The sequence below is a fragment of the Falco biarmicus genome, chromosome 7 (assembly GCF_023638135.1).
Source record: "Falco biarmicus isolate bFalBia1 chromosome 7, bFalBia1.pri, whole genome shotgun sequence".
NCBI lineage: Eukaryota > Metazoa > Chordata > Aves > Falconiformes > Falconidae > Falco > Falco biarmicus.
The window spans coordinates 2,862,643-2,883,851 of NC_079294.1; the positions used below are offsets into that span (position 1 = coordinate 2,862,643).

Consider the following 21,209-nt stretch of genomic DNA (forward strand, 5'->3'; position numbering starts at 1 on the left):
TCCAGTGCATAAGGTAGAAGCTCTTTGTAGCATGGAGCATGTTGCTACTTGGATGTGGATGCAGTAAGGAGGACATTTGCTGCCCAGGGCTTCAGGGTGAAAAATTGCAATTCTCCACACTGCATCAGTCATGGACAGTGAAGTCCACTTAGTCAAGTTTTTATTTTCTTCCTTTTTATGGCTGTCACTAAGCTCTCTAAGCCCTTCCTGTAAATTTCCATTAGGTTTGTTAAATGCAGAGCTGCTCACAGCCTGGCTTTCCCAGCAGGGATCTTTTCTGAGATAGACATTTCCTTCACGCCTGGGTCCAGCTCACATTATTAACGAGCCTGGAGAGGATGAAGGGCAGGCTTGCATGCTTTGCTGAAAGTCAAATAAGGAATCAGAGTGGAGCCTGTTAAGTACCAAGAGCCAACAACTTAGGCTACACAGCCTCTCCCTCTGCATGGAGGCATTATCTACACAGCTTACGTATGTCCCCTGGAAGAAACTAGGGCCGAGCTCTAGGAATTAATGACAAAATTATTCATACGGGACAAGAAAGGTGAAATATGATTTACTGCCTTGGCTTAACCAGTATTTGAAAAGTAAATGAACAAAGCACCGGTCAGCACAAACTGACAGACATCTGGGTAACCCTCCAGCTGGCATATCCAAACCTGGAAGCTGAAGAGGAGGAGGGACTAGGACAAAAGTTCCCCAACTCCACCATAACAATACAGCTCAGGAGCAAGATGGCAAGACAAAACATCACTGTAATTTGCAAGTAGGGTATGTGTGTCCAGGAAGGCATAAATAGCGCTTACTGTCTTTCCACTTCAACCATCCCCAACACTGAAGAATGTAGCAGCAATGGGAAAAAGCACTGCTCTCCTTCAAATGCTGCCACATGGAAAGGCCCAACAGCAGCACCCTTGTCCGCAAATTAAAGTTTTATTAAGACTTTGCTGCCTGCAATCCCATCTAAAAATATCAGCACAACCTCATTACTAGAATGAAGTTTGTGGCAAGCCCAACATGGAGAAGACTAGTTGCAAAGCTATGCCATACCGCACACAGCTAATCGGATTTTCATGCTGCCAAGGTTCGCTTCCTCCACAAAAGAAATTACACTTCAAAGCTGATTTCTCAAATATACTGTCCATTACAAGATCACCAAGAGCAGGCATACGAAACCAGGTTAGTTTAAAGATGTGCTTTCTTCCCTTTGTGTAAACTTGTCATTCTTAAACCAATCGAGCTACAGAGGGCAAGGTGATGCTGTGCTAAGGAACAGGAATCCATTGTCCTGGTTTGGGAAGGAAGCAGCAGCACACGGTATTTCACGCAATGCAATGCTCGGCCAGATTCCAGATGCATCCTTGCCAGCAGCTCATTATCTCTTCTGCCGTCGTGTGATGATCAGCACAGCAAACCCATCCCTGACGCCCATGATTAGCTAGGCAACGGTATTGTTAGTACAAGGCAAAGTTTGGCACTCCCAGCAGCTGCCTGGATAGGAAAACAATCATTTCTAACAGCCCACTTCATAAATATTTAGCTTTCTGTGCAGTAGATGAGCCACATGCAAAGACAAATTCAAGTGAAAACTGGCTGCAGGGCGAACCGTATGGAACCAGCAAACAGGATTGCTGGAGTAGCTCTGCTGGGCAGTAATTCCCCTGACCAAGGAAGAGGTGGCAGCTTCACTGGCACCAGCCTGTTCCAGACCATCCCCTTGCAGTACAGCCTGTGTGTGACCAGCCAGGGGAAGAGCATGAGGCCAAATACAGGAAATCCTAACAAGGTAAGTCATTCAGGACACAAGATCTGCAGTTTGTGATTAACCACCACGCAAACATTTCAGTGACGTATGAAGTTATCCTATTCATCACATTCAGAAGAACACTGGAAAGATCACCCCTTCTCCATAACTAGCAGCAGGTGCATTTTTACTCCCTATACTGTTACACCCTGCTCATTTTCCAGAGCCCTGCAAGCTTCACCCGCCTGGAAAGCAGCAGCTGTGCAGAAACACACCCTGACACCTACCTGAACTGCCCCTGAATTGCCAAAGGTGCTGCAGAAGCAGGACAGTAAACAGCCACGTGCCTGCTTCAGGGAGGATGCCAGCTCAGCTCAGAATACTGTGCAGGATGACTGGCCCCGTCCATTTGACTGTGTAGTCCTGCCAGCTAGGTTAAATATCGGGATCTTTGAAGAGGCTCTATTCAAACTCACACCATTTACATGAGGTCAGCCTTACAAAGTTGGAGGCACCAGTAGCTACTAACACTCTTCTGTCTCAACAGTGTGAATACGCACAAGTTTGTTCTGCCCACCACTGGGCAACTAAAGCTGGATACAATCCCTGCTCTCGTGGCCAGTGGGTAAGACTTTGTTAGAGGTGTGCCTTCCATCTGTCATCTTCCCTGGGCAAGGATGTGATATCTCAGCTAAGGAAGAGAGTCATCAGTCAGCTAAGCTGTTAGATACCTCAGAGAGAGCGGGGGAGAAAGCAAAGAGAGATTAACACAGTAGGAAGAACCCAAACAGAACGGTTTCTTCTGATCCACAGGGCCACGACAGTTAAAACCCAAGTGACTGCCAGGAGTCAGCATTTGTGACCTACCCACAGTTTGTGTGCAGCAGATGAGCAGGCTCATAGAATGAGTTGAAACAGAGGGCACACCAACAAAAAACATAAGAGCAATTTGTCTTACATTCCCAGGGAGAAAGTCTTGAATTAAGAATTGGTCTTCCAACACATTCAATCGGAACACTAGATGGAAATCAAGCACTAAGACAACGACAGATCAGGAGAGTTTTGCACGAAAATCTGGATGTTCGATTATCTTGGGACCCAAGTACAAATACTGAGGCCGAGAGCACTGCCCTTACAGGACATGAAGCTACACAGCGAAACCTGTGTTGAGAATAAGGACAAGAAAAGTCCCTTACAGTCAGCCTTCATGCCACTATCAATTCTACCAAAATGCCACAACAGTTTTTTAAAGCAGTTTTTCCTGGAGCTTTTTTACACCACACAGTGTGACATAGGAAGTTGCAACTTGTGCCTGAAAGAATAAGAGGAACCTTCTTAATCCCTAACATGACTCCTGCGCTACCTGTTGCATATATATATAAATATATAAGTATAATAATAAAATGTTGTAACTAGACATCAGCTACTTCGACATTTAGAAGAGATACATCCCAATTTGGAGGAGGGATACTGAGGCCATCACTAAACGCAAAATAACTGAATTAGTGCACTACTGTAAGCAGACTGACAAAACACTCGGGTCCAAGGAAGACCCAGAGTTAACATTTGCTCCTACAACACTTGTAAGATTTTTGTGTATCATACAACTGCATTACACAGTAGTTTTGGCACTATTAAAAAAAAACCAACAAAACGGCTCGTGTTTATGTGAATAAGAACATCCCACCCAGGCCAAATAGCCTGGAAAAAAACAAGGCAGAAACAGACCAAATAAGAATTCCCTGAATTTTCACTGATGTTTTTCTCACTCAAAATCTTGCCAGTATTCCAGGGTATCCTTCACTTATCTGGCTCCAATGACACCAAGTAGCACGCAGGGGTCCTCTGGAAGGTAAGTAACAGATTCCAGCATGCAGAGCTTTAAGTTCCTTAAAGAAGGACAATTTAGTTTGGTATCACCTTAAACCAAGCTCTAAGCATGGATAACTTGCTTAAAGTCCTCTAACAACCTAAAGCCTTGTTAATTGCTTAAAGTGATTACAGGCAGACTATACTCCAGATAAGCTTTGAACCCTCAGAATATCTTAAGCTGTTCATGATCTATCAGCTCTTCCAGTGGCTTAGACAATTTAGGATGTTAGGAGTCTTTGGGGGAGCGCAAACTGCTTAAGCCTTCTAAGGTCTTAAACATCTTAAACTGCTGTTAAGTCTTGAGAGCCAAAGTCACTCTTTAGTCATCTTGGAACTTCCATTAGCATTTCAGCAGAACCTCAACATTTACGTTGATCCAGAAGTGACTTTGAAGTAGGCTTGTTTTGTAGATCTTATGCCAACAAACTAAACCAGGAAAATGCATCTAGAATAGGAGAAATCAACTTCAAAATAAACGTTTAAAATTAGCAAGCATAGCAAATGCCTTTTTTTTTTTTTTTTTAATAGAGCATTGCAATGTGCATACACAAAGCTGCCAAGCTCCAGAACCAAGATCTTGGCTTGTTCCAGTCTCAATGAGATCCACCTGGTAAGCCAAGTTTTATATTTTTAATCTTCAGCAGCTTTGAAATTAGCCAACTAAAAAGTGCTCTGTTTAACACACAGGGGAAACCTGCTCCAAAAAAAAGGAAGGAAAAAAAAAAAAAAAATCAACAAAACCCCCAAATCCACAATTATTACTCCAATTACTCACAGTTTGTAGACATTGAGTTGAAACCCTTTACAGAACCAGATAGCTCAAGGATTTAAAAGAGGAAAAGAAAATGAAGAAAAAATTAGCTGTTTTATTTCCTAGCTGGATTCACTACAGTACCACTGGAAAACACAGGCAAAAGGGACAACAAATAAAACTGGATCACACAAACTGGACCAAAGACTGGAAAATTAAGGATGATCTTATTGGAAAGCCAAGGGAATAAACAACTGAACGAGGAGGTCTAGTATAGACCTGCAGAGAAAAGAAAGGTTATAAGAAAGCAGGATGGACTGGTGCTGCCAAAGGGGGACAAGACATTCTAAAAATAAACAGGAGGAAAACGGTACTAGAATGAAAAAAGGTCTATTCATCAGTGAGGCCAAGGACAAAAATCAATGACGGACTAAAAGCAGACGTGATACTGAATTTTCACTCTGAAGTCTCCACTTACAAAATGTCCAAGGGTACTTATGCAATTAGGGAGTACGAAAAGAAGCCAGAGACAGCAGGTAGCTGCACTCATTAAGAAAATAACAACAAGAAAAAAAAAATTAACTTTTTTGAGCCATTCACACGTGATTTTTAATGTTACAAAAAACTGAGGAAGTAACAAAAGGTCAAAAAAGCCAACTTAGCAGCATTCTTCAAAAAGAAAGGCATGCTTAAATTTGCAATTACTCTCTCCTAAGTGCAACTTTTGTCCTTAAAGACAGTAATATAACAAAGAGAAAAAAGAAGATACATGAAAACAATGAAAGAGTGAGCTACATGCAGTAGGCAGTAAGTCAAATAATTGCTTGCATGAAATTTAATTGCTTTTGTAGATACAATTAGAAAAAAGGAAGAAAAGGCAGCAGGTGTGATCTGAATAGATAAAAGTGAAGCCTTTGATAACTGTTCTTAAGAGTACGTGGCCATACTCTAAAAAAGATTGCTACCCAGTCTGAGAAGCAGCAAGGACCTGCAGAAGTCCGGGGACACAGCACACAAACTGGTAAGTAGCAGGTTAAGTTTCTTTAGCACAGAGCTCTGTACCAAGTTCCCTTTCTCATGGTGGAAAATAAACGTCACGAACTAGTCAGTGTTTCACTGTATCTTGAAGAATTGGGTGAGGGAAATGAACTTGCTAATAACTGAAGACTTAAAGCAGCTCTGAAAATTTATCTTTAGGATTCACAGACATATTAAGTGGAATTTTATGAGGGCATCTTCTACCTAATGCCATCATTCATCCTGGATATCAAATTCGCATACAGAAATGGAAATAGAAATGGAATAAAACCCAATATCAGAATGGAAATACTGTTTCAAGCCTCCACATTACCATGTTACTTCTCTTGCATCCGCAATGACTGAGCCCCCTGGCATTCAGGATATCCAGGCTTCCCTGCACAGTTTGGAAATAATTCATTTCAGTTTTTTTTCTTAAATGCATGAGTAACAAAATCCAAATGTAAGCTTTCAGGATGCATCTTTAGTGCAAAACTGGCTGCCTTCCCCCCTTTTTCAGTCCTTTTATCAATCAAAATCCTCTTTCATCCTCATTTAGAAAATTCAACGCATCTTATGGTTAACATGTAGCAGAAGTTCAGGACTTCATCTCACCTTCTCCTGCTGTTAGTGGAATTCCCAAAATTAAACCTCATGCCAATGAGTACCCCACTGAGCCAGCCCTGGCAAACTCCTGCTCCATCCAGCCAACACTTATCTGGGTCTGAGCTAAAATTACTGCAGTGTCCCCAGAAACGATGTGACATGCAAGGAGGTGGTTGAGCCTCCATCCCTGGTGGTATTTAAAAGTTGTGTAGCTGCAGCGCTTGGGGACACGGGTCAGGGGTGGGCTTGGCAGTGCTGGGGTAATGGTTGGGCTCGATGATCTCAAAGGTCTTTTCCAACCTTGAACAGTTTGGTAGGTCTATGACATGCATTCCCTTACTTGGCCATGGTCAAAGGCCACTGTACCGATGCTGTTGCAAAAGGCCATTTTCAGGGAGGACTCAGACATAACCAGTATCTCTAGCCACCAGTTAACAGCTGTGAGAACATTCCCTGTGCAGGGTTGCGAACATCCCTCAGTTACACAAGAAGGAAGGCAGCTCCTTCTTCTGTCTCTGTTTGCCTTTTAAGAATAACTTCTGAAGGATGGAGAAACAATGCAGCAGGGCTTGTGCTGCCGGGGGGCATCATTGCCAGAGGCTGAAGAGCCCGGCAATGGAGCCAGCCAGCAGAGCCGGGCCAGGCAGCTGGAGACATCACCACCTCTTCACCAACGCTGATAAACAGAGGCAGACGCATTCTCCCCATTACTAATGAGAGGATACACAATTCTCAGAAGAAAAGAAATACAAAACGGCATTGGCATGGACAGACAATTGCAATGATCCTCTGCAAAGCACAAGAATTTATTGTGGAGATTATTTTCCCAGATTAATTTCACGTTAGAGGCAGATCTCACCACAAAGAATTAAAATATGCACACTACATAGCACTGAATCAGTTTGAGGCTCCCCACGCCTACTTCCCAATGAAGAATTCCAAGGGATGCTGCCTCTGAACCACAGGCATCTTTTCAGGGGGTATTTTAAGTCCATTACCACAGGCTCTGTCCTGAAGAAATCCCTCCTCTCTTGCGGATGCCTGCATTACACAGCTAGCCCTGGACTAGGCACTTCGAGTACTTGGTTTTGAAACAGTTTTCTCAGAACATTGAGGTTTCTGGATTAGGATTTTCCAAAGCATGGGAGTGCTGAGCCCTTCCAGAACCTGCTCCTGAGCGCTCAAGATGAAACGACATACCAGTGACACTCAGACCCCTGCCCTTCTCCCAGGGCACTCCTCTGCAAGGGCAGCACACAGCCTGCGCCTCCTCACTTTCGGTCTCACCTGTGCATGCTCTACAAGACAACATTTGAGAAGCCCCACCAGGGATGGGAAAGCTCTTGTTTGGATGTCACAGGATAGGAAAGGTTATGGGCCCTAAAAAACAAGTTCCTTTTTAATTCAGTGGAGGTATTTCTATGGTACAAGACGCTGTGGATTTCATTCAGTGCAGCAAAACCCAAAGATTCAGGAACAGAATCAAACTTTGAACTACGTAGAGCCAAAGAAGATGTAAAAAAATCTTCAGAGAGCATTAGCACCGGTCACAGTTACAAAGGATGACAGGCAGCACGCGAAGCAGCCCTGGGGAGGCTGGAAAAGCACTAACGGCCAGGCGGAGAAGTCAGTATGCAGGAGGATAGCAGAGGAGCAGGGGGAATTCATGCTGCTCTGTACCACTGCCTGCGACAGGCCTCCAGGCCAGTAAGTAGTACACGGTAGTTCATTTGCTACGTGGAGTACCCTGCCTCAAGTGGTGTGCCTAAAGGGATTCTCTTTTCCATGTGGCGCTGCTCTCCCAACAAGTATTAGTGGCATGAATTTGGTGTCGTGATTTAGCTCAGTGGTGCCCACCCTTTAAAATATGGCAGGCTCAGAGCCTTTCAATACCACGCTGCTGGACTGAACACAAACCCATCTCACACCCAAAAAAGCAGACTGCCACGTGGTGACGTGAAGGCGTGTGCAAGCAGACAGTGGGTTTGTGACTGAATACATATGCCAGTTGATGCCCATCTATACACTGAACGAAGAGACCCTCAGCAAAGGAACAGGCTGTCACAACCTCACACAGACTGCAACCTGTTTCGAATCCACATCTGAGGGCCAAAACTCTTATCAGCAAAACTCGCCTGTGAACCCTTACTCCAGCCTGTTAGCACCGCAATTGGTTAAAGAGCAACAAGACAAGCATGAAGCATCCCCCAAAGACACCTACGCTGCCTCACGATGTAAAGTAAACCTCACACTTTCAGACTTATGAGAAGAAATGGCTTGTCTTGTTGGTCACTTGCAGAGAAGTTGTTTCCAAAAGTTGGGGTCCTGTCCCACAGGAACGCTGTCCCCTGGGTTCGTTTACACAGACCATTCCTCAAAAGGACCATAACTCATCAGGAAAAGTAGACAAAATTATAAACAGGTTGGAGACCTGCTCTATGATGGATAGTTTGTTTACTTGCAAGCAAATGAAACCAGCAAAATGAAAAGAACACATGAAGGACATGCTGAACACCAGCTCCACCACCTTTGCTATTTGTTATCCTTACTCGGAATAGTACTTACTCACTGACAATTGGCATCTCCGAGTTTTCCATACAAGTCTGTATTTGATACTGCACGTTCGATCTAACATATCAGTAAACAACGTAAGGTGGTTGGCCTTTGAGTGTTCGGGAAAGGAGGAACTTTCCTGATGTTACTTTAAAATTTAGTTTCTTCCAACTTATTCACGTAAGAAGCAGAGCAAACAAATTGATGATTTTTGTGAGCTGGGTGTCATTCTTAAATCTAAGGAAGCAGGTACACAGTGTCCTTTCTTTCCTTTGCTCACCAGAATGCAACACTGCTAGGGGTTATATTTTTGGCTAATAAAAACTTTCATTTTATCCTCAGAGCTACTGGCTCACAAATTCCAGTCCCTTACAGGCTTCTTTCAGGCTCATTAGGTGCATTTCCAAGTGTGGATGAATACTGCTGTCATCACCCCACCTCCCTACAGCACTGAGAGCCAACTTGTCAACACCTGTGTAGACATGAACCTTGGGTTTAAAATACTGAGAACTGCTTCACAGCTCAGCAGGCCAGTCCCAGCCCCAGTCACAGGTATTCAAGTCATACACTTGTCTCTGCAAGCCAGCCAAGTTGCATCTCTGAACAGCTAAGCCTTCTGCAGCCATTCAACCAACTACAGGCTACTGCTGGCAGCAGCTGGTTAGCCACCATCCCCTAGCTCGCAGCCACGACCTAGTCATGGGCAATTCGAGCTTCTTTGTTCTCTAATAAAAAGGATACACATTTAAATAGTTCTCCTTTCCCAGAGATTTATGGAAGGCTACATAACCCTCTCTGTGGAAAAATGACTAGTTATAACATTAAGGAAATTTTAGAGTAGTACTGCAGCTGCTACTTCCAGGGTGGAATGCGGCTGGTATGCACGGAATCTACTCCCCTGTAGCTCCCCAGGCAACACAACCTGCAACCTTAGTACATGCTAAGAGGAACTGAAACCAGGAGGAACCTAACGGAGGGCTGAAGTGTGGAGACACCATGGCCAGGCTCTCTCGTACTCCCTGCAGGACAGGGAACTTGATGGTATCATGTATCGAAAAACCCCAGAGTAGCTGTCGAACAAGGAAGGTAAAGGATATAATGTCGGCTCTTGAGCCAGCAACTTTGGCAGAATTGCTTTCCTCGGATGAACTTTGCTCATTATAATCTCACCGTCACACCAAAGCACACCTCCATCTCAAAGCTACCTGGCTCCAAGGTACGACCACCCCTCACAGAGCATGTGTTTTCTGTTTGTATGGACTGTACCTTTAAAGGTAAAGCAAGAGAATTTTACAACTGTCAAGTAACAAACGTTTGTACTACCAGAGTCACTCAAGCTCTACCTAGAAGCAAAGAAATAATATAAAAATTAGGAAGGGAAGAAGTTAGGGAAGATTCCATTGTAACTATTGGGATCAACCCCTCCTTAATCCTCCCCTTTTTAGCCCTGCTGAAGACCCCAAGCTGAAAGTTTTCTTACATAAAAATGCTCCACTGACCCCACTAGCAGCTCTTCTTAACTACTGTACTCGTTTAAAGGCAGTCTGAAATATGGGCATACAAATTTTAAACAGTTCCAGCTTATTTATCTAATTTCTTTTACAGTGATACTAACATTTTGCTATCTCTGCTGTTAAGCATCTTGCGTCTCATCCTAGAACTAAATTTGTTGTTTTTACAGCCTCGCATATTGATGGCTTAATCACCTATGATCAACTAAAACCTCAGGTCTTTTTCCTCCTCTGTTATTTTAACTACTGAGCTCAGTGTTATTAGTCACTAAGTGCACTTTATACTATTAAGCTCTCATTTCTATAGCTCCAGTCACTTTCAAGGCAATCCAATTCTTGTGCAACACTCTGATCTTTCTCTGCAGTGACAAGGCTAATGTCACATCCTCTGCAAATTTATTCCGTGCACCCCCACAAGACATTAGTGTAAAGGTATTAATAACCAGTCCCAGAACAGGTTCTTAAGAGAGTCCATCAATGACCTCTTTTGGGACAGAGTCCAGCTCTCAGCCACGTTGTATTCCTTCCTTTAGCCAGGCCTTCACCCGCCCTTTACCAGATCTTGTTGTAATCTTAGTTCTTTACAAATTAACTAGATTTATTTTAGTTCCAACGCAGCAACTGCCTTACTAAGACACAGATGTATTAGACCAGGAGCAAGACCTTAGCCGACCCTTTAATTAAAAACACATACATAAAATTCTCAAGGACAGGTATCCAACCTGCTATATTCCACCTTAGTCAAATCACAACACATTCCATCCCCTTTTCCATGGGTTTAGTTTTCCTTTCCTTCAAAATATACCACATAAAGCTGTGTACTGAGTTCACATTATGGACTGTCAACATAACATAACCTTCCCCATTGCCATCTGCAAGAAAAACTCCATCAGTGCTACTCCAACTTGGCAACACAGCCCAAACCCTTTGATTTTAATTACTGTTTCTTTAGAACTCTGGAAGGACTACTTGCATAGCCTCTCATTATGAGCTCATGGAACTTCAAGTTATGCTTTTTTCTTTTTTTTCTTTTTTTTTTTTTTGGTCAGCATGTACTTCCAGTTTACTCATCTCATTTTCCGTAAGCACATACTTTTCAGATCCTGTATTTGAGGCACAGCTGCTATTTCAACCTGTTTATGTGAACCCTATAGTACTTGGTTGCAAATGCTTCTATTGTACATGGGAATAAAGACCCAGGGAATTACAACCATCTTTGTTGTTTGTTACTGACCACATTTTTCTTTGCCAAATTAGAACAGTGGGGGTGTTTTCAGCAGTACAGTGTTTTTGTGATCCCTGCTGTTTGCCAGGTTACCCGCCTTATAGTACTCCATCAACTGCCGAATCCTTTATTATTTCTCTTCCTGTCTGTTACTGTGCATGGAAACTATACAAATATTTTTCATCTTCCTCCCTTGCTTCTCAAGTTAAAGTCAACAGAAATGCCAACCTCAAACCAAGTCTATTAAGCCAGGAACTACTGAGACAGCATCTACATGTCAGGAACTCTCCTTTCTCTGAGGATCTTCCAAGTAGATCTGGGGCAGATATCACAGCCGCAATCCACTTTGCTCTGACAGAGCCTCACTCATTTGTGTGTTCTGATGTTAGAGCCTCAGTGCAAATTATTCAGCTCGGTGAATACCTACACCTTCATGCAGAGGTTTGTAAGTCACTCACTCCAGCTGCTGTTGGTTTATAAAATGGTGCAGTCAAGAACAGAACGTATCAGGTGTTCTGCTGCAAGAAGAACCACCAGTCCATGTGAGGTCCACAATAATCACCAGAAGCACTGGTCACTCCAATCCACCAGCAGGAAACCCACTGAAGTGTTTCTGTCAAACCACCAATAAATCTTCCACCTCTATAGCCACCCTGTTTTATGTTTGTATACAAACAATTTATATTTGCTGGAGTTGTGCATGATTGTTGCTGGGATAGAAGTAAGGAGATAGAGGAGTGCCCTAGCAACATGGTGAGCTAAGAAAGTTAAGAGATGCTGCAGAAGGGCTGACAGCGCTTCCATAACATCCCATGAGAGTGTCTTTAATTAGTGAGGTGCCAAGAAGAGACATGCCACTTGGCTTGGGGCTACTGCAAACACCAGAATGGATACCTACACGGGGTGCGGCAAGCCAGGACAGCCAGACCAGGCTCCACAGTATTCAATCAAAGCATCCACCCTCAGGGAGATTTCATTTCCCTGGGTTCTCGTCCAAGTTCATCTCATGAGCCCTCATCAGTAGACCAGATTTTATCACTTCACTATACTGAAAATAACTTACTCTTGTGAGTTCGAGAATAAGAGAGCCATTATTCCTGAATAATTCTGCTTAGAAAGTACAGCAACTATTCTTGAAGAAAGGCACTTATCCTGGAAGAGAGTGATTATAGCTTATTCCATAATAATATCTTGTAGAACTTCATGTATAAATAAGGCCTTGATGAAAGATTATGTTCAAGAGAACAAGAGGGCTGTTTGAAGAGCGCAGGCATTCTGTACTACTGAAATTGGTCCAATCTGAATTCCAACCACAGATTTCACCAGAAGGCTGTACTGAATTAGTCAGTATTACAATTGTCTATATATTTATTCTGATTTAAGATAGTGGTTCTACACTGACCATATGACTCTCCTCAAGCACCACATGTCTGATCTTAGGCACGACAGATGGAGTCCACATGCATGTGGTAAGATCACCAGCAGTGCTGCAAGTTTCTAGCTGCCAGCTTTTAAGTTACAAGACACTTCAACATGTGAAGCATAACCCAAAAGAATATCAAGGTGGTTTAGTACCAGGAAATAACTGAAGCGAAGAAAACCCTGAAGTGTTCCTGCATCACAGAAGAAACACTGCTCCAAAAGAAGCACTTGCACAACACCGTGGAAAAAAGGGTCTCAACAAAGTGTGGTGCAGAGTCTCCAAGAACACTGAAAGCAATGTTTCACATCTCAGACACCCAGTCATCACCTATGTCACACCACATCTAAATTGGCTAGCGTTTAATCGCAAGTTTACAAAGGGACAGTTACACCCTTCATGGCACTGTATAAATAAAAGAGCTAAAGTCTACACATCGCACCATTGGGCTTTCAAGCGAGGACCAAAACAATTCGCTGGCTTGCTCATAAAGGGGAAAAAAATCTTTGCAGTTCATAGAATCTCATGTTTGAATACTGTAACAAGTATTTGATAACTCTAGCTCAGCAGCTTTCAACCTAGCTGGTGGACTCCAAGGGGTCCATGAAAGCTGAGGAAAGCAAGCATAGCACTAACAGCTCACATTTGCTGTTGGCATTGGTAACTTTTAGAAGTCCATAAATCCAAAGAGACTGAAAGACATTGCACTAGACATACGTGAAACAAAGGATCCAGAAAACCTAGAGACACACAGGAAATAAAATGAGCTATGAGATGCACTTCAAACAGCCTCAGCTGTTATAATCAGCAAAACAAACACTGATTGTAAGAGGCTTGGGTAAACACTGTGGCAGTCCAAAAGGATATGAAGAGTTAGGTTTTTTGCGTCCCTCAATCGCAATGCCTCAGGCAGCAAAAAGCCACCTTATCCCCACGGCCCTAGGAAGAGAATGGCCAAAGCAGTTGCATAGCCATGTAAAACAAGCACTTACTCTGGTCGGCAGATCACCAGGTCCCCTTTGTTGGTGCCATATGCCAATCCCAGGCCTGGCTCGGGCAGCCAGCGAGCAGAGTTTATGCTGACATGTCTTCTCTGGTCGGCAGGCATGGGGTAAAGAACGTTGAACACTCTCTGAAAAAATAACAGGAGATTACTTCAAAGGACAGTACAGGGTGGGAGAGCCAAACAGGCTCAAAACAAATGTCCAATCTCCCTGCAGCAGTGCAGCTGCCCAAGGAGACCTGTCACTTTGCAGGACATTGCAAGAAAGCACTAATCCAGCAGCTGCCAGAAACATACATATATGTGCCCCTAAGTGTTTAACAGATCAACTGGCACACAGCTGCAGAGCAGGAGAAATTCCACCCCCAGGAAAAGCTGCCTGTCACTCAGCGGGCTGCACAGTCCTTCTATTCAAACTAATTCAACAAAGTGGTTGGGACAAGCGGTATAGTCATTAGAACGCAAGACAACTGGGATGCTTCTGGCCTTCACCTCTCATCTTGGGTCACTGGGGTGGAACAGGAAACTGGCAAGCAGATGGGCTTTCAGCATCAAAAGTTTACTGTTTCTATTAAGCAAACCAAACTTTAAGCAAAAATGATACACAATTATTTCCTTTTTTAAAACATTTAAACAGCTTCCTGATGATGTTTTAGAGTTTAACCAACACCCACACCGACAGTGCACAGAAGAAAACAAAAATCTAGAGATTATGAGAATAACAAAAGTACACAAGTAACAAATCCCTCAGTTCAGGTCCCCTTCCAACACCGTCCCTCCTACCTGCAGTAAGGTAGGAAGCTGAACAGCTGCTAAGACTGCGGGTAGTTAGTATGGCTGCAAGCCGGTGCTTCCCAAACGCTGCATTAATGTGGGTGAATGGAAACCCTTGTGCACGTGAAGGCAAGTTCTGCCTTCTAGTCTGCACTAGCTTGGTTTTTGAAGCCTATGAGCTTGAAAGGCAAGAACGATGAAGCGGAACAGATTATACTTGTGTACACACTCTCCTACTCCAAGAAGCTAGTGTCTTTTGTACAGCACAACATTTTCCTGCACCCTGCCATCCAGCAGCCAGAACTGCATATCGCTGACAATACTCCATTTAGCCAGAAAATGACACAGTAGATCACAAAAACAAAGGCATAAGAAATGGAAAGAAGGGTAACAAGTTGGTTTGGTTACCAGGAATAGACAGGGACAAGCTGCTTCAGTGTACTGGGCCATCAGACCATGTTCACCATGTTCCAGCATGGCTTCAGAAGGCTAGGACCAAAGACTGCATTTACAAGTCCAAGCCACTAACAGAATTTCTGTAGAAATTTAGTTAGAGTTTAAACCTGTAGCCACTGCAGGCAGCAGACTTCAAATCTAGATTTTCAATGGGATATGTCTCAGGTGAAAGATACGCTTCATTAGATTTTTCTGATGGACAGCCACTCATTCATCATAAACGCCTTCTTCCAGACTCCCTAGAAAAGGGGATGGTGCTGGAGCAGGAAGCAGGGAAGGGAATGACGATGTGCTGGAACAACAGGATAAAGGTAGATGGGGATGCAGATCAACCACTACTGCACTGCTAAGGTGGCCTGAAGTAATAATTAGAATTCATTATGGTGGGACTCATCAGCTAGCATAACAAACTGGGGCTGTTTTTCTATATAGCTCTACTGCCCACCCCACATCTTGTCTGTTTGGAAATTTAACTTGAGAAGAGTGAAGCAGAAACCACTTAACTGTACGTCCTCCAACAGCTAGTGCCCAGAACCTTCATCTTGACTACTGTAATGCAAAGTTAAGTCAGAGCAAAACGATATAACTACATTATTTCCTGTCATCAGCAACACGTTTAAGCTCTCCTCTGAGGTGGCCACATTAGAGGAGAAAACATCCTTAAGGATTTCTCTGAATGAAGCTGGTCACTCATCACCCTGGCTATCACTCAGCAGTCAGTGCACCCCCAAAGGAGCTGGGTGGTTGGATGGAAGGAGCAGGCCCTCAGGGGTTTATCTAGCTCTTACCCATCTCTGTCATGTCTGTCCCTTTCCCTCCCTGCCTTGCTTGCTGGGGGGTGGCGGCGGGCAAGGGGGAGAAGAAGAGGAAAAAAATATAATCAGATGTACGATGGTAGCACCTGTTACCATGGAGATTACGGTGCACTCTGAGATGGGAACACTGGATTTTGAGGAGGAGGAGGAAGGAGGGGAAAAGGAGGGGTCTGCCAGAGCTGGGAGCATACATTTATAAAATAAGCATTCCAAATCTCTCATGAACTGCAAAGGTTTTCCATTGTATCTTTCTTCAGCTATTCAGAAACAAACAGTTTGTCTTCTCCTGGGAATGGCTCTGCAAGGTATCACTGCTTGAGAAGCTGCCCTGCTGGGCTGGCTGCAAGCTCCCCTCCATGGCAGGTCAGTTTGCACAGTTTCTCACATGCTCTGCAACCTGCCGCGCCAAGCAGGGAGACTTGCTGGCTACAGCATCCTTGCTAGCTCCTGTTGAACATCCAGGTGCTTTGCAGTAAATAGCACCCTGTGGAAAGTGCTGCCAAGGACATGGGTCTGGTTTTGACAGCCTGCAAAAATGTTGGCTGAGGGCAGAATCTCAAAGACAGGATGGCTTAAAAATTCTGCATAAGAATAGTTGCTTCATCACTCCACTCCATTCACTTCTAAACAGCTCGTCACACCGAAGAGCTCCCCTCCCCTGCTGCTTCCCACTCCCACGCTAATGGGACAACTCCATGCAGTGTTAAGGGTGATGACATCCGTGCGTGTGGTAATTAGTACATAAAAAGAGAAAGCAGCTGTACTGGCATAATCACCAGTCGCAGCAGTAACCAGGACCCAGCTAATCAATCTGATGCAGTCATACAGACTGGCTGTTGCAATTGCATCCATTAGCAAGACCCCCTACTCTATCCATTGAGTGGGGGAAAAAAAATTAGAAGTTCCTTCAACATCAGCAGGTCCCTCTCTTCAAAGAAGGTCAAGAAGCCTGCCAGGAAGCATTATTCTCCATAGATCACAGCTAATTCCTTTCAGATATATTTTTTTGGGTCTTTGTGCTTCCATTGCTAAATCTTATAAAGTCACTGAGGTATTTCAACCTAGTAGCCAGCCTGAAAACATATCAGAGACACACACTTCTTTGCCAGTGGCACTGTCCATGCTTTGTAGTTCTAAACTTCTAGGAATAACATTCAAGTTATTACAGGAATCCTACACAAACAGGATTCTCCAGTTTCTAAGTCAAGAGATTGCCACCAACCCTCAAAGACTTTTGAAACCACGAATTCAAATGCATAAAGTTTATAATTCACCAGTTCCCTTTCGTTAGGGCTGGCCCACAGACTAGTTGCAGGCCATGTGTAACAGCCATGTTGATGGCCAAGGGCTCAGGAACCAGTTTAGAACCACTGTTGTAAAAGTCCACTGATCCTTAAGGTGCCCACCACACTCTACCACAGCCACCAGAGGGTTTATTTTTAATAGGGTGGCATTTTCCTTAGGAGAGATACTGTATTGCATCCCACTTTATCGGCCCATAATCACTGCCAGCAGTCAGAGCAAGCTTCCAGGTTCTTCACCATAATCAATGTCAAACTTGCCCTTAGAATCATCACTACAGTGCTATACACAGCCACACCATTAGATGTGGCGACTCAGCATTTTATAAAGTTGGCAGTTGCATTTGTTTCCAGATGCAGTTCTGAAATAAGAGTTCTGACTGGTTTGTTTCCCTAACTTACAAATGCTGTGAAACGTGAGGAGTGGGAGCTTCAAAACATCCCTGTGGAAGCTTAAGCCCAAACAGGCAACGTAAGTATAGCAAGCTGTTCCCTTCTTGGCGGCAATATAAACATATAAAATGTCATTTCACCAGGCAAGAAAGGTTCTAACCCTTCCCTTTAGGGCCACATGGCACAGCCTGGATTACACAGAACAGTTGCTTGACCTATGCTTATGTTTGTAGAAAACCGTGCCTCTGGTGATCTTCACAGGAGACTCCAGAAGTCTTCTGCCATTTCAGTGAGTCCACCTCTCCTCTGAGTTCAGGGGATGTCAGCAAGATCAAAAGTCTTCCTTTAGAGATATAAAACCTGTCTAGGTAGCTAAGCTTGCACACAAAAGATGATTCTCATACAAAGGGAAAGAAACAGTCACTGAAGAAACAGCTGGTTGCTGCCGTTCTACATCCCGGTAACCATGAAGTGTGAGGAAAGATTTGGTTGAGTAATTTGAATCCGCACTTCTCTATTTTCACAAAGACTGCACTAGGAGTGACTACTTATCTCTTCGATGTGCCTCTTCCATCCTCCCTGAACAGGAGTGAACACATACATCATCTACTGAACTCCTCCCTACAGCTCATTTCATCACATCACAGCCACTTCTTCAGCACTGAATTCAGCAGGGGAGAAGAGGGCTCAGAGACAGCAGGGCTGTGAAAAACCCCAGGCCCTCAGAGCATTCAGCAAACGAGCTGCATGTGGAGTGCAGAGGCCACCTCGGGCCCACTGCTGCTGCTCCCCCTCCAACTTGTCAGTGCTGGCACATCAGTGCTGTAGCACCTCTTGCAGCCACCACTTCAGTATTTACTTACGGCAGTGAGCCAGGAGAGGCTTCGTGACAGTCAACAGCCTCAAGGAATCTTTCCCGATGATCTCTTCCTCTCCCATCAAGCTGCTGTACTTCTGTGGGAAGGAGGCGCTCAGGGCACAACCCACAAGCACAGAGCTAGGCAGTTAATTTGTACCTGCCCTGGAGGGCTAAGAAAACTTTTTGCTAAAAGCCTCTGCTCTGCAAAATCCTAGTTATTGACCCAGTGTTTACCTCTTCCCCTCCTGCTCTCTCAGGGAAGCTGCTGCTATTTAATAATGCTCTTTAAATTCCACCTTTGCCCTCCGTTTCTGGGGTGTGCCAACATGAAAAAGCTGGATGGGGCAATCGCCAGGATCCTGTCAGTCAAAGCAGCAGCGGGCTGCCCCCAGCCTATGCTGCTGCTGCCAGTTGGCATCAGCGCTGTACCGCTCGCCTGGTCCGAGCAGCGCCGTGCCCAGCCAAAGCGGAGGCATCACCAGCCAACCCCTTGCCCAGGGCCTTCCCACCCCGAAGGGGAGCAATGAAAAGCAGGGGAGTGCTGACTGCTACTTGTTTGGCAGAGCAAGACCTGTCTTCTCCTCTCTGGCACTCAAGAAAGAAGAAAAAAAAACAACCATGTTTTGAAGCTGGAGGAGAAGAGAAAGTTGGCACAAGCTGGTAGGGAAACTCAGCAGGAACTCTTGCTTTTTATCTTCTTAAACTCAATAGAGACATTTCTGCTCTCAACTAGATGCATCGCCTCTCAAGATGCCAATAAATTTCAAGCCATTACCTCCGCTTAGCCCAAGTGGTAAGCTGGGCTATTAGATCAGCCCTGATAAAGGCTGCATGGGGTGGGGGTGCAGATGTTCCCTTGTTTACATGGGGAAACCTTGCCATCCATGAAGCTCCATCCTGACAGGTAAAAGGGGAGGAAAGGCTGGAGCAGATGGGGTGGGTTTATCAGGCACCAGCCTAAAATGTAGTTATTAATTTTCAACTGAATGGATGCTGTCAGCAGAGGCTGACTGACCATGAAAACACACAACAAGAGAAACATCTCACGTGCTAAATCCAACAGAAACCTTACTGGGAGGAGTGGTAAAATCCAGTTTCACAGCCACTCTAACCTGGGCTGCAGAGAACAGAGCTTCAGAAAGGAGTACTGATCTCTGCTGGATGGGTATAGCCCTGCTGGCAGCCAACATCTGCACCTTGTGCCTGCAGAGATGTAAAGTTTATGCTGGTAAATAAAGTGCTCCTCATACGGATACAGGTTATACCACCAAAATAATCGCAGAGGGTGCACAGCTTTGCCAACATAACTGCAGCTATACCAGAGCCTCTGGCCAGTGCAGGTACCTCATTTTGGAACAGGCTTTAGCAAACTAAGCTACATGAAGTGTGTAATACAGATACAGCCTGAAAAGCGCAGCCAATCCACCACATTGTACTAAGTTCACTGAAAGCACACCTCCAAGCAAAGCCTACGCACAGTCTGAAACTACTCAGAGCATTAAAACAAATGTAGAAAACTACAAACTGTGCTTGTATTTGCCAGAGCAGCAGATGAGGTGCAGCAACAGGATGAAGGTAGAAGCAGAGCAAAACCAAGAGCAGTACAACTAGGGCTGCACACATTTTGCATTTCCTCACCTGCCCTTCATCTTCTGCTCCACAATCTGACCTTGAACAAGAACCTGAAGTTTCATTTCATCCTTTTTGATTACAAGCATCTTACTGAGACTGAACAGCACCTAAATCAATTAATTATCTTTTTTTGCCTGACTCATGGCAATGGTGTGTTGCCACTGAAAGATCTTACCTGCTTTTGTTTTGGTTTTGATTTTGTTTTTCTTAATGTCAATGTGTTACCTAGTTTTTACCTCTGACACCAGGGTATCAGATGAACTACTATAAAGCATCTACCACTCTACTGAAAGCACTATACGCCCTTTGCTTAGCTGTCAGGAAGCCACATGCATGACTGACTTCTATGATGCTGCCAATTAAACAAGTCCATGGCTTTTTAAGGTCCAGAAGCATAATAAGATACAGACATCCTAACCTGACCTCCTTAATAAATATCACTATCCCTTTTTTGCTTATGTTACATTCTTTACTCTGCCTTCTATTAACGAATTTCACAAAAACTGCTGAAATTCAGGCTTATGCCTTGCACAGCCACAAACTCCAGAGCCCTCTGCAGCAGAATTCAAGTCTAGCTTGCCTAAAGCAGAGGGCCATGACAGCAAAGCAAAACAAACACTCCTTGGGATAACTGATGGATGGCTCAATACATTTATTCATAAGACAATGTATATCAGCATTCTGAAACAAGGCAAGGATCCCCTTTGTTTGGAGAGAGTCTCCTTCCTATATCCATACACTGATACAAAGAGAAAGGCATGCATTTCCCATGATCAGACAGGGGAAAAAAATTTGCTTTTTTGCTCCCAGTCTCCCTTTATTAGGCAGGTTGGTCTGTGCTGCGCTCAGCCCCTCCTCCACAGTTGATTCTTGCTAACAACATACACGTCTTTCCATTAGATCTTCTCTGTTAAAATGGAAGAAGTAAAAAATAATGCACTTATCTCTTTGGATTTGTCAGTCTTAATCCTCAAATGGATCTTATCATCCAAGGCTCAGCACAAATAAAATTTCTTTCAACTCCATTTATCTTCCCCGGATGCAATAGGATCATATATGAAATTCTTCTTCAGACTTTACCAATACAACAAACCTCCCTGCCTTTTTCTGCACCTGTTATCACTGCAGAAAATCGTGGCTTTGTTTTCTGAGCCACAGTGAATTAAACAAGAATTAACCCCTAATTTTCAGCAGCAACTGAAAACTTATCTGAGGATACTTGATCCAATTCCTAAAACAGGTCAGCACCCACAGTTTCTGTTGGACTGATTGAGAAA

The 21,209-nt window shown here is 44.1% G+C and overlaps 1 protein-coding gene across 1 annotated transcript in view; it reads right to left on the reverse strand.

Annotated features, from left to right (window-relative positions):
• AMBRA1 (autophagy and beclin 1 regulator 1) overlaps positions 1-21,209 on the reverse strand; it is a 136,154-nt gene that overhangs the window by 14,728 nt on the left and 100,217 nt on the right. The window contains 1 exon segment of the mRNA XM_056346179.1: positions 13,692-13,831. Within this exon segment, the coding sequence (XP_056202154.1) occupies positions 13,692-13,831 (140 nt within the window).